The 14,222-nt window shown below is 39.1% G+C and overlaps 1 protein-coding gene across 3 annotated transcripts; it reads right to left on the bottom strand.

Moving 5' to 3' along the window:
• Positions 1-471: 471 nt before the first annotated feature.
• LOC145481162 (centrosomal protein of 85 kDa-like) lies at positions 472-13,930 on the bottom strand. 3 transcript variants are annotated; one of them, XM_081459585.1, is made up of 18 exons: positions 12,726-13,930; positions 12,451-12,565; positions 9,644-9,820; positions 8,456-8,830; positions 7,517-7,754; positions 6,924-7,148; positions 6,147-6,237; positions 5,875-5,951; positions 4,978-5,053; positions 4,569-4,664; positions 4,241-4,299; positions 3,742-3,856; positions 3,153-3,245; positions 2,612-2,689; positions 2,180-2,242; positions 1,709-1,765; positions 1,360-1,459; positions 472-838 (listed from the first exon to the last, which is right to left on the bottom strand). In XM_081459585.1, the coding sequence occupies exons 3-18, from the start codon at positions 9,813-9,815 to the stop codon at positions 666-668; spliced, it is 2,088 nt and encodes a 695-aa protein (XP_081315711.1). In that variant the 5' UTR covers positions 9,816-9,820; positions 12,451-12,565; positions 12,726-13,930; the 3' UTR covers positions 472-665. The 3 variants fall into 3 exon arrangements, with proteins under 3 accessions (XP_081315711.1, XP_081315708.1, XP_081315710.1); XM_081459582.1 differs by having other exon boundaries at positions 12,451-13,930; XM_081459584.1 differs by lacking the exons at positions 12,451-12,565; positions 12,726-13,930 and having other exon boundaries at positions 9,644-10,364.
• Positions 13,931-14,222: the final 292 nt, after the last annotated feature.

The raw sequence follows: 14,222 nt of genomic DNA, 5'->3' as shown, positions 1-14,222 counted from the left end.
AAACGTCTCTGGCACCCAGGGTATAGAAAGTAAGGAGCTGATACGAAAATCTCCAAAAGAATCCTATTCTCTCAACCGTCCGAGCACTATGAAAAATGTTAGTAGAAAATTTTCCGAGTTTCCTAGCTGCTCAAGAAACAAAATAAATCAGTAACAAATTCCCAGTATTGGGTTATGCTATCTCCTCAAAGCGGACACCTCTCTAACATCTACTAAGGCGAACAGTTAGCACTGGGCACAAACTGGTGTATGTCCTAATCTTTCCCTTGATTTGCTCCTGCTGAAGGGTTCGAGTTGACCGTGTTGACTTTTTGACGAGAAATTAGTACTAATGTTTGTTCTAGGCCCAGGTTATCGAAGCGGAGCTAAGCACAAAAATGGGCATCCACATTCTTGTCCCCCGAGACCAAAGGATAACCATCTCTTGCCGGTTTTTTTGACCATGCGTAAAGTCGATACATGTCCGACAGTCAGCCAACCAGATCTGAGCGGAAGTCCGTTAATCATACTTACAAACTGGAATTGGCCAGAGATCGCTATCCATTCCATACAGACACTGAAAATACAAGGAGTGCTATAGCGTGTGTTTCCGAGCATTTGTGTGAAGTCTTGTTCTTGGGTTGCTAAAGAAACTGTGCTTTGGGGCACGTTATAACCCCCTGTCATCATTGCATTCTGCAGTTGTTGCCAATGTCCTCAGCATATTGATCGCAGATGAACTTTCTTAGATCTTCCACGTCTAACCGCAGCTGCTGGACTCCATTTATCTTGGATTTTATAACGTCTACATCATCCGATGAATCTTTACTGTCGGCTTCTTCTTCGTCGGTAGTGGTTGCTAGACAACAACGGAAGAAATAGTATTAAAGAAAGTATTGCAAGTGAGAACTATTGCTACTATTCTATATATCACTGGTCACACAGTACCATCGTTTTTAAAACAGACCTAAAATTTAGCAGCACCTTGTAAAGCAAGAACCGGCTGTACCACATCAGAGAGCTGCTCAATAGCTTTCATCTCATTGTGAATGGTCATACTGGGGTTTCATCCATAAAACCATCTTGCACAGCATAATAAAAACAGTACAATAGGAACAGAAAGTACTGCTCAATAGCTTTCATTTGAATGGTCACACACTGGGGGTTCCATCCATACACTTAAAAAGCTAAAACCTCCTTCAGTTCTACAGTGTACCGAACAGTATCACATAAAAAATAGCTTTCATTTGAATGGTCATGCACACACTAGTATATCATCCACGAACGTAATCCTCACGACTAGATGACTAATGCGTCTTCTCGAATAAAAAAAATGCAGTAATAACAAACAACTGAACAACAAGATCAATGTGAACTCACATCTGAGACCAAGTAGAATGGACATGTCAGGATCTTTCCCTTGTTTTCTTTCTCGACAAACTTGTACAACTGATTTAAGTTCCGCCGTGCATTCAGACAACTGTAAACAAAACAAAGCCAAGTGTTTAGTTTCATAGCAAACAACATTTACAATAACTGTAATTAAACAACCGTTAGAAAATTAAGCTGAACTTCATCCTCCCACTTAGGAAACTAGGAAATGTTTCGCAATTGTATTCTTTCAGAGAAGTTAGTGTTAACGTTCGTCCCGTATTTGTAGATGTCCAACCATCATCAAACTCGGTGCGACCAACTTACAGCTCGCGTCTAGGGGCTTCAATTTTCTCACCTCCTTCCAAAGTTTTCTCTCAGATTCTAACTTCTCCTTTGAGCTGAGCTTTTGTAGCTATAACAATAAAATACAAAACATAAATTTATAAAAGTATACTAAAAAGCCAAAATGTTTTACTTTTTAAACCATTTTGTTTAAGTCCAAGATTTCTTAAGTGGTAGACTGCAAAACAGTTAGACAACTGCATCGGCATTTCTATCGACTTCGGAGAGGCCTTCGAAGAGTCACCGACTATGTTCTACCAATAGGGAAGAGGCACGAACCTATTCCGACGACAGTCGTGCCTTACTCGAATGACTCGGAAAAATGCAACGTCTATCGCAAAGTTCGAAAAGTAACGACACCAATTCAGTTACTTTCGGATTTGTCGGCCATCAAGCATGAAATTTTATTGCTACGGTCGGAAGAAGGTCGTAACCTTTGGTGAAGAGGGGAGGGGAGAACTTAAAGGTAACGTAGCTTCCTTACCTGCTCGCAGTGGCATTGAAGATTTAAGTTCTCTTCCAGTAGATCCTGGTTGTGGGAAGCGATCTGAATGAACGATATTAAAAAGCTTACAAATAAAATACATTGATGTATGATCAGGACACTCTTTGGTCACTGACTACCTTACAACATCTCACTACAGTAAGGCAACCCAATAAGTTCATCATAGTCTATTTAACATACGAATTCCTTTTACCGGTGACCGAACATTGGACTTGAAGTACGTGTTGCATGGGATAGTTAGCTTGATGATCAATTACTGTCGCTGGGGTTGACAATTTAAGGATAAATTACACAGTAGTTGACAAACGAGAATTTCGAAAGTGCCTTGATGATTCTCGAAGTTTTACCACAGACCCTAGACCACTGACAAATAGCTTTACATTTTATTGTGGAAATGTACATTGTACTCACATCCTTGACTGCTTTCTTGACTTCATCAAGTGAGTTGCCTTTCGTAACGAGTTCTTCTCGTAAAGCGTTCACCATTTCCTGTAAATAGAAGTACCATATGTACAAAACGTTAAGTTGGCAAAGTAAGCAAGCCACAAAATAACATCTCTTAATGAAACAGAAACACGTGTTTCTCTTCCGTAAACACCAGGTCGATGCAATTTTAGTAGCCTATAAGATGGCTCACCTTTTCGTCTCATACGCGAGCTCTCGCAGCTTCGCCGCTCACCCCTGAGACCCAGGCCTAAAACTACAGCAGAAATGGCCACGACCATTGTATAAGGCTTGACTGTCATTGATGGCATCGCCCGTTCAAGGAAGGGAATCAAAAGCAGTGTCCTTGTTGCCAGGCTCGATTTCCGCCGCTCTTTCGCGTACGGTCTTCATTAAAGTTTTGGTAATGGAGTCCACCTTCTGGTATAAATTAGCACCACTATACAACCTCGTTCCCAAGGCTTTTTTCTGGGAACGAGGTTGGCCATTACATCCTTTTTCTGCCTACCTCTTCCTGTGCTAACCGCTCCTCCAAGTTCTTCTGTTCTTTCTGTGTTTGGTAGTGAAGCGCTTTCATTTTCTTGTGCTTGGCCTCTAACGCCTAAACATAGCAATTCCGTTAGAGACAAAAAACCAAAGGAAACGAAGTTGGCCTTGACATTGACGTCGCCATTGCATTTGCTTTGCTTTCTTGGGCAAAAGCTTTTACTCTTATATTACCTCTAACGTAACAGGAACTAAAAAGACCGCCAGTGTTAGCGAAGAATTAGGTGAACTGTAGACCAGTGAGTATTCCTTTCTAACAACCTACTATAGTTTTAATAATAATTAAAAGCACTGGAAAACAGAAAATCCTGTCCTTATTCAACGCGATTTTCGTAGTGCAATGCTGACTAGGGGAACTCAACTTCCTTCGAAAACGTATAAACAGGCGCTTGGCTTACATTTAATCGATTATGTTACCTGTCACGGAATGAGAGGTTATCAAACGGTCCTTTGATAAACGCTAACGCTAAAGAAAGATTGCGTGACTAGCCAAAGGGAACCTTCAATTCTTCAGTGAGCAATTCGTAATCCGCAAAGTTTATCATTTTTACCTTCTTTGTACGGTCAAGCTCTCCTTGTAACCGTTCATTTTCCATCTTGAGGTCTTCAAAGCTAATTAGCGATACTGGACCATCATTTGTTATTTTATCGAGGGAAACCTGCAGTCTAAAAACAACAAACGTTTACTTCAGTATACTGACATTGACACTTCAGTGACATTGAGCCACATCAGTCAACCTGTCAAAAAATGTTTGGATTGCCTCAAAGTTGTGAGTAGCTCTTAGCTCTCTTTCCAGCCTGCGCCCAGAGAAGGGGTAAACAAAACTCACCTCCCCTTCTTGGGAACCACTTTTGTTGGGATTTGCTCTTTTGCCCTTTTTGTTTTAAGTGGGGGGGGGGGGGGGGGTTGAGAAAGTGGGAGGGGGAGAAGAGGGATGGACGGAGAGAGGGATGCCCTGGACATCATGACACATCGCCACAGCTGAACCTGCTTAACTTATTGAAAGAATTTACAGAAACTTCAAAACAAGCCACACTCTTCACATTTACCTTTGCACGTTTTCTTTCAAAGTACTATTTTCCGCGATTAATTTCTTTGCCTCGTCATCCTATATGGAACAGATAAGGACAAGTTAAAAGTTGTTGCCAGAGATGGATTGGCAGAAATAGCAAAGAATAGCCTTTTGCGGAGAATCTAAAACACTGAGAACTGAATAAATTTGCGGTTACTACTTTTGGTCAGCTCAGTAATTCTGTTGTAGTAAAAAGGAAAATTACTGTCTATTTGCTTTCCATCATAAATTTTTGTTTAACTGTTGAAAACCCTTGTACAAAGAGACGACAAGAAAAGTCCAACTGAATTAATCTAATACTTCACCTTATTTCCAAAAGCTTTGTTCATGCCTGCTAACTTCTTGTCTTTTGAGGAAATTGTGTCTCTGAGTTTTTCACATTCATCACGGACCTCTTTAAGGTGAAAAATGTTAAAGACAACAACCACTGACATATTACCACATTTTACGTTTACAGCTTCCAGTGATCGTGAACTTGTACCACCTTCTGACAGATGCTCTTTGGGCTCGTCACTTGTTTCTCCCAAACGAAAGATTGCGTGACGAGTCAAAAGAATCACTGCGCAGAAGGCTATATGAGGTATGACTCAGTTTACAGCTACATTAAAATACTTTCAGCTTCCTAAAATTACGGATATTTAACAAATATAGTCTAGTTTTTTGGCATGATTTCTAAGAAGCAACAGTGGTAAGTACAAAATGTTTCAAGGATATAGTTTTATTTAACTTCTGATGTTCCTCGACAGTTGGTACTTCCTTCAAATAACGCTCTAAACTCTGCTTTTCTCGCCTGGTGAAAAAAGGCAAAAACAAAAAAAAAAACAATATGCCATCAGTTACCACGAGTCACTGGAGATGACTGGGAATTGAGCTTGTAAAGACTGACGTTCATTTCCAAGGTCTCTCTTTAAATATTCAACAATATTGCGTTGTTAAATATTGCTCCCGTTTTGTCACAGTCGTTACATCACGCAGTGCTTCTATTCAACAATGGGGAGAAGTTAATTTGGGTTAATTTCGTTCCGACGAAGGGCTAACGCTCGAAACGACAGCTTTCGAATCTCTTTACGGTGGCCAATTCGCATTATCAACCCAGTTGATAAAACCAAATTATCTTGTTATACTCCCCACCGAAGCAGCACCACAGTTTCTTTAGAAACTTACCCCCTCTATTCAATGGGGAGAAGTGTTGCGTGACGGCACAAACAACGGCTTCGAAGGAGAATAAGGAAAAGAGGTATTTAAATTACCGGTTACGAACGACACAAGCTCTAAAAATGCGCAGAACTATGAAAAGGAACAGGGTACAGATACTTGCTGACTCTCTTGCTCGTTCATTTACCCTCTATTGTTGCACGCGGGTCAATTTCAACTCTTGTTTCGTCACGATCTAACTATAGGTTGTATTTTCGGGAAACTGATAAAAACCGGACACAAAAACTGAATAGTTTGCTCTATCCTTATACTAGCTAGCGATTAACAAACAATTGCAAATAGACCCCGGTCTTGAAGAAGTCAAGCGTGCCTTCTGGCGCGTGAAGGATAGACCCTTGACGGTTTTTGGCGCCATCTGGTCACATTAAGGCAGGGTTTGTACAAGTCACAACTTACTTCAGCTTTAGCTTTTCTTCTTCCAACTGCTCCAGCTTACTGGTCAGCTCTGTTTTCGATTTTTCCTGTTTTGCAAACTAATGAATAAAGAAGAGAAATAACATCATCATCTTAAAACTTCAGAAGATCTTCAATGTACACCTCTACAGCAAGTTAACGTTCGAAATTAAAATTTTTAACCTTTACAGTGTTCAAAGTGTTCTGAAACTCTTTGTACTCAGATTTGGTCCTTGCTACAACCAAGTGCTATGGATTTGAGTTACTTCCCTTACCTTTTGCTGTAGTTGTTCCAATTCTTGTCTACTTGAAGCAGCAGAATCTTTCACACTGGCCTCCATGTTTTGTAACAGATACTCCGTCTCTCTGCAGTGTCAGACGCAATATCATTATGTCAGCGGTCTGCCAACAAAGTCAAGGTTCACTTCGTGTAACGTGAAGAGATAATGTACATGTACAAGCTACAGCGTTTTGAGGGTTTCCGAGGTTTTCGAAACAAGCTACAAATCCCAACTGGTAAGCTCTGATCAATGTGCTTTTAAACTTTAAATTAATACGTTTTGCTTTCTAAAATCTATATAATTAAAGTTTTCAAATGCTTCAATCAAAACAAATCATGACTGATATGATCTACAAATGTTAAAGTTCCAGGTGCAGTGTGTAATATCGACAGAAATGAAGAAAGCACCACCAAAACAACAAAGATTTTTTGCCAACTTGGGCTACAACTTTAAATATCGACTTCCCATGTCTACCTGCTGTACCAACATCCTCATTTTAGCATTACAGCCTCATGAACTATACACCATGGCCCTATAGATGTTCATTGAATGTAATGTCTCAACATTTTGTAAAGTGGAGAAAACTAACATGTTAGCCTGAAAACCCAGATTGATTTTCACATGTTATTTCAGATATTCACCAAAGCTAGGACGAAACAACATGCTGTTGGTAATCCATAAGTGTTTGTAGTTAGTTTGTTTTTTTGTTAGTTTGTTTTTTTAGAGCAAGTTCCTCTATTTAGACAATAAACACGTAAATCATTCTCTCACCCAAGTTTCTTCTGAAGTTTATCAAGTGATGAGTCTTTCTCTGCAAGATGTGCTCTTAGTTGAGCATTCTCGTACTGACATTCCTGTAGCTTCAAAGATAGCGAGTTACTTTCCCCTGTACTCTGTGAACGGCTAATATGGTAATGTGTCGGCACAGCTTGCTGCATAGCTGTGTTTGTTTGAAGCAACAACTGCTGCTGGAGTTGAAATATGCTTTGTTTTTGCCTAAAAAATAAGATGGAATTACCAAAAAAATAACATAAGCAAATCTGTTACTCAAAATAATGTTGGATTGCAATAATGTGCTTCAAGGCAATAGGATAATTGACTATGTATGCAAGTTACTCAAAACTGAAAGACAAACAAAATTACCAGCATATATTTAACAGCAAACTTCACCAAAAAGGGACAAAACTGAGTTCAAAGTTCTGGCTTAAACTGGGCTTTGAACAACCCGTTTCTTGAGGACAGCATTATCCACCCTTTAAAAAGCCACGATAATCACTCAAGATAATTCTCTCTCCAGTCTATAGATATGATAGCAATATTTGTTAACGTCCGTTAAAGTATATGGACACTGACTAGGGTTCTACCTATCAATGATGTGATCTTTTTGCCCAATGAGCTCATCCTTTGCTCTCAAATACGAACTCCATTTGTCACTGTCATCACTTGAAGGGCTTATTGATCTAGAAGTGTGTCCTGAGGTGTAACCCTCCACTACGACATTGAGGGGGCTGTTTCGAAGAGCAGTTGTACCATCTGTGACATGACTGCGAGGTGCAGAATACCCTGCTGAAGTTGTTGGCATTGTTGAGGAAGCTGTCATCCCTGGAATAAAAAAAAAAAACTAGCCTGATCAGTGTTTTCTAACATTTTCCTCGGGTGAAAATGTTAATTTAAAATATCTCCAATCTGACCAACACTTTCTCTTATCTGAAAGCTCCAGGTATGTCATTCTGACTTGTGATTGGTACAATGTACAGACTTGAGGTCTGTAATTTTTCATAACATGCTTGTAACAAAATGCTGTATAAAACCATGCCATCCCTCGTTATTTTTCTAACCACATGATGCTTGTGTCATTGCTGATCCAAGCAGTAGGAAAGATGCATGCCACATACGAACCTAGTAAATGGCCTTGCTCACGATTCTGAGATTCACAAGTCCGAGACTTCACAGCGTAGTGGTTAGAGTGCCCTCCTGGTGTCTGGGAGGTTCATTTTGTCGTTTGTCTCACAGTCCCAACATGTATTGAGGAATGTTTCATCTTTTATAGTCAAATATATTTCTTGACACATACAACTTTATATATAGTATGTTCTTATCGTAGGATGTTTGGAAAACCTGAACAGCACATTATAGCACTGGCTCAACAGTGGTAAGCTCTAAAATAATGAAAGTCATTCCTCACAATAATATTATTGTTTAGTCAGTGCATGCTGTTTTAAACTAACTGGAGTGCTATCTTCTGTTCACTGTTCTGGTTTTCCAGACACCCCTATCATATCATAAACTTTTATTATTATTACCAGTATGCATAGCTTGAGTAGGAATGCCTTGGCTTGAAACACTGTACGCAATGTTGGCTGGGTTTAACATCCCATTATTTAATGCCATTTGCTCCTTGTATCTAGTGCTAAGTCCATTGGTAATTGTATTTGTCTGTACATGGAGTTCATTTAGTCTTGAACTTGATCCCCATTGCCGTTGCGCTCCGACATTGAGGTCTTGCATGCTGCGTAATTGTCGCTCTTGGTGTTCTGCCAGAAGTTCTGCTAGCTCAGTTCCCTCACTATATTGTCTTGTGAGTGAGAAGTGCTTTTGTCTTGTGTTGGATGAACTGTTCTGTACTGCATGATTTTTCTCTGCAAGTCTTTGAGCTTCAATGTGTTCTGTGTTTGAAACTTGGTATAAAATAGAAATAGAAGTGCTATTACAAATATCTACAGTAGTAGAAATTAAAAGTGCATCAATGTTGACTTTGATTAATTGAAATACAGTCACAAGATTGCCCTCTTAAGTAGACAGGATGGTAGGGTAGGTAAAGTCTGCATAACCAGCCAAGTGACCCATCAGGCCAGAGCTCATCCTGGTTTCTGTAGCATGAAGTGACTAGGAATATTTCTACTCTCCCTGAATGGAATGCTATTCCATTGTAGAGTTACCCCCAGCATTAAATTTGCCGGTACCCAATTTTACACCTGGATGGGAGAGGCACTGTGAGAGTAAAGTGTCTTGCCCAAGAACACAACACTATGTTCCCAGCCAGGGCTTGAACCTGGACTACTCGATCTGGAGGCCATCATGCCTCTACACTATATACACAGGATATCCTTGTTTTAATGGGTGGGCTGAACAGAGCGGCTTTCAATTGAGTGTTGTAAAACCAAAACCAAAGTAATCACTCTGGCCAATCACAAAGGACAAAGACAACCCAGCGAACCAATCAAAACTCAAAGTAATTACATGAAGCTGACGCAAAGTGTGGGAAAATGCGTACAAGGGAGTCACAATTGGTTTTGGTTTTACTCCTGATTGGATAAAAAGTGGTGCGAGTTTTTTAAACCAATCGGGTGGTGTAGTAAGTGTAAAACCAATTACTTTTTGACACTTAAATCAAACCACTCTATGCCTAATTTATAATTTGAAATTTATTTATCTATGTGAAATTTATGTGAAATTTTTTCTTGACTTTTGCGACATTCAAATGTAGGTACCTTTGTGCCAGAGCTGTGGAGATGAAGGCTCACTCACAGACTTGCCACATGCGGTTGGTAATGAGCCTCCCACATTATGGTTGAGATCAAGGTTTACAGCCTTTATAGGTATTTTCAGTCTTGGTGAAGACCAGTAGTTACTCTCCGTAGGGTTGAACCGGGATGTAGACATTGGCTCTAGTAAACAAAACACAATAATAACTCAATTCTGTTTGGAATCTCAGACTACTTTAAGCTTGAGTGACTTTTGTAGTTAGATTGCTGTATAAACTGGTTGACTGACTGAATGACCTATAAGATAAATTATTTATTGACTGTTAATACACAGACGGACAGACAGACAGACAGACAAACAGACAAACAAACAAATAGAAAGACAGACAAAGAATGGCAACACAAACAAAGAGCTGCACAGACAGTCAGACAGAGAGACACAAAGATAGACAAACAGGCTAAGGAACAACTACATGTACATAAAAATATACACAGTAATTATATATTTCTCTTTCAATGCTGGCATAAAACATCCGGTAACAATAAATGTCGTCTGATCAAGAGGTGGATTGATCACATTCTCTATCAAACAAATTCAATATCCAGTGAATAACTTTCAAATAAGCAAACCAAACAGCTCATTTCTATTACTAGAGGGTAATAGACCATATTCGTATTCTCGGTTACTATTAGACTGGAACTACTGTAGCTTACAATGGAGGCTCATATGGGGGGGGGGGGGGGGGGAAATATCATTAAAAAGAAATAAATGTCATTTGCATTATTTGAAAAGACTCCTCACATTAGCCTCAGTTGCAAGCTTGTTCCAGTGGAATATCAGGAAGACGAATATGGCCTACTGTCTGGACAGTGTATAGCATTGTCCATCCATTTAAACAACCACAACCTGGAGCTCCTAAAGTAAGGAACTTAAAGTTGGATTCAGCATGTAGTATCTGATGCCATTTTATGACTAACGTGAAAAGTATTAAATAAATCCCATCAAATTTGATCATTGAAGTGCACAATGGATCATAGTTATAACCAAGAAATGGTTAGGATAGTTGATTACATCTGACTGAGGAACTAACCAATAGAGACGTTTTATTTACACAATTCAGGCAGAACTGCAGCAGAACTTTAAAATATAAATATTTTACAACAGGTATCATCATTTCCAATTTCTCAGACAGGAACCTGTCCATTTCCCATATGTGGCCAAAAACAACACAACCAAGATTTGTCTAGCAACTCAGCACCTCGCACCAGTAGACAGGCCATTGTGGGTTTAAATTGAAAAGACTTTGCAAACAATAATTTATTGTTTCCTACTAAAGAAGGTTTTGTTGAGTAAATGTCTGGTTTGAGACTTTTGTTTACAACCTATTATAGAGCAGTTTTCAACTGAGTGTCGTAAAACCAGAACAAAACCAAAAATTAGTTACCAATTAGACTACTCAGCCAATCTTGAACCATAGTAAATCCAAAACCAAAACCAAAGTAATTGCCTAATTATGGTCGACACTAAAATTGAAAACTGCTCTTTATTTTAAAGGTACTATTTCACTAATCAGTATAAGTAAAAGTTATGGCAAATTTGCAGACATCTTGGGGTAGAATGAAACCCTATGAAGTATACACAGCAGGAAACATGTGGTATGTTAATAACCAGCTCTTAATTTTCATCTTTTGTGGCAGTCAGAAGTTTCCCAATAAATTAGCTTACATGATTTGCGTTGACAGTTAATTTTTTTAAGAAAACATTCACAGATCATTATCATTAGTGACACAGAACACAACAGACAACGTAACATGCACTATCTAGCCTGTCGTGCTGCATAAATTGTTTTGTTGCCAGCAGAGATATTTGTTTGCATGCTGAGCAGCTATACCCTTTTCAAAATTAAGAATTGACTAAAAGCACGTTTTTCATTTTTTAAAAAAATAAAAAACCGATCAGGTACATTTAATTCTGTAAAATCATAAATGCCACAATGATCTTTTAATCCAAAACGTTTTACTTCAAATGTTTTTGGCCATGTCCAGAATTTTGACTAACAGAGGTTTAATGGAGAGTTTAACAATGAAAACACGCAGTGAATTCGTAATTAACCTTACCGTCTGCGCACTCCATGTCAATGCGGAAATAATCAAACATGCTTATAAAAGCTTAGTTCTACTTTCCAACAAAATATCGTTTTCAAGCCAGTTTTAGAAAAATGATGCTTAAACTTAATTCTACAGCTTAACATGTGTTGTGGCGAAGTGATGCTCTTTTAAATTTCGTACAAGCTTCTTTCACGGAACCACACGCTCACCACAGGAAAAACATGACCTTTTATTTTCACAACAGCAGGCAGAGCTTACAAAACACTTCAAACGACAGCAATTCAAGAACAAGGATAAATTTACAGGAAAGGAAGGATGAAACATGGCCTCGGTTAGACAACCACAGGCATATTATTTAAAGGAAGGACTTAATCATTGAGAAACAGTAAAGATCACAGTGAAAAATCGACGTTAAGTGCTTACTTCGGCATGGTAACCACAAAAACAAAGCAGTATTAGCGCACAAACTTTACAGTATTGGTTTTGCACGAAATTGATACTACGGGAAAGAAAATAAAACATCCACAAACTAGAACAGTTTCTAAATAAGTTCTTTCTTTAGCTACATGTTTTTGAGAATTCACTAAAATAAATTAAAGCTTACGAGTAATCAAACGGCCGAGAAGAATTTAACACGATGATCGAAACTCGATATCCCGGCTTCATCAACTGATCGATACAAAGCTGATATTGAAACCACTTACCGACTGACGAAGCTAAATCTCAGATCTTTTTCAATCTTCGATACAGTTTGAACGAGAAGAATAAGCAATTCCCAGAGAAGGCAAATTCAATGGCGTGTAACTTTCAAATAAACCGCTGCAAACAAAGCGAACAAATAATGACGGTGACGCGATCGATGAACCACAAAAGTCGCAACGAAAACAAGACTTGAATAGACTTGTAAACAAACTTCTCGATATCAATATACCGTTTACAAGCGAGATCTGACATTTAAATAACTCCCAAGCGTACTCACCGCTGTAATACTTCCAGCAACAGAGAAATTTCTTCCGTCTTTTTGTCATTAAAAATTTATGTGAATCGACAACCATTTAGCAGTTTGCCGCTTGAACAGCGGTGCGTGACGTCACGCACGACGGGCACACTGCATTGCTGCACGCTGTTGAAAACAGTGGGTGGGGAGGGTGCAGGGTCGTACAGGGAACACATTTTTGTGCCATGTAGTTGTTTTGAGCTCTTTTTATTAGGAAATCCTAATGCCCTTCTTCATAGTTTTATTATCAGTTCAAATCTCAAGGGAAACTTCACTTAAACTAAAGCTATTGAAAAACACTCAAGCTCATGATTTGATTGCAGTGTAATCAGTGTGCTTTGTAAATCGTTCATGATTTGCATGACTGTCGCCCGTGACGCTATAGTTGAATGCCCATTCCAACTTTTCTATAACTTTTTTTTAGTTCTATCAAGTACGCCTGACCTTACCAATTAAAAGAACATGATTTTTTTTTCTCGGAAACCAACCAATAACCTCCGGCTGGAAGGGTCTGACCGCGGTTAGAAGGGCCGAGAGGGAACTGGGCGTGCGGCTCACTTCCCAAAACCCTTACCCTATTTATGACCAAAATCTGCAATTTTTGCCACTCTATTTATGACCTGGCTAAAAATTCGATAACCTATTTATGACCGTTGCAGCTGGCACAGTTGCCCTAAACATAAGTTATGAAGGGCTTTTGTCGGTGGTTTATTGGTACTTATGAAAAAGTGGCTTCTTCTAAGAAACATACCTAATTCAAGACTAGAGTACTTAACTCATACCCTATTTAAGACCAAAATGGCCAAAATCGATACCCTTATGACCAAAACGGCTGGAAAACCCTACTATTTGGGGCCGCACAAACATCTTCCTGATTTCTCTTTGCTCTATCCTCGACTAGAGAGCCTGTTCACAGGCTAACGAAGAACTGAAGCTCCTCTGTAGTGCATCGCTGGAAAGTTTATATAAATCATGTTGGACTGACTGTTCTTAAAATCCGGCTAAGGAACAAAACGTCAAGCGAAAAGAAAAGAACTTTTGAAAAAAGTTCTCTTGTTTTTTGTCTGTTTTCAAAACTTCTCTTTTTGTCTGTCATTTGGTGAAAAAACTGTATATGTGTCACCCCAAACTTTGTCGTGCCAACGGGGGTGGCGACTGTGAAAATAAGCGGACACTGAAAACAAACTAAGTTATCTTGAAGTTATGATTAGGGCAATCCTGACCGAAGAGGTTTTCTTTCTTTCTTCCTTTCTTTTGAAATCAACGGAAATTGAGCTGTACTACGGCCGAGTGTCGCTGAATTAGAATTTCTTGGTAGACAAAACGAAAAACAAATCTGTCCGCGATCAATGTTATATAAATTTCGAAAGGGTTTTGGGGTGAAGGCTTATAGCAATTTAATATTGATCAAAACAACCTTTGGAAATGAGCTGCTAATAAAGCCACGATCGCGACTCTGATTAAACGTTTTCGTTCTGC

Source organism: Orbicella franksi, chromosome 3 (assembly GCF_964199315.1).
Source record: "Orbicella franksi chromosome 3, jaOrbFran1.1, whole genome shotgun sequence".
In the NCBI taxonomy this organism is placed as follows: Eukaryota; Metazoa; Cnidaria; class Anthozoa; order Scleractinia; family Merulinidae; genus Orbicella; species Orbicella franksi.
Note: the sequence above shows the minus strand (reverse complement) of the source record. Positions and strands in the feature narration are given on the sequence as shown.

Excerpts from the sequence above, each read along its gene's own strand:
- LOC145481162 (XM_081459582.1), bottom strand. The coding sequence starts at position 9,815 with ATGTCTACATCCCGGTTCAACCCTACGGAGAGTAACTACTGGTCTTCA. Across the intron at positions 7,755-8,455 it reads TACTCAAGCTATGCATACTG|GGATGACAGCTTCCTCAACA; the intron begins GTAATAATAATA and ends TTTTTATTCCAG. Across the intron at positions 839-1,359 it reads CATTCTACTTGGTCTCAGAT|CAACCACTACCGACGAAGAA; the intron begins GTGAGTTCACAT and ends GTTGTTGTCTAG.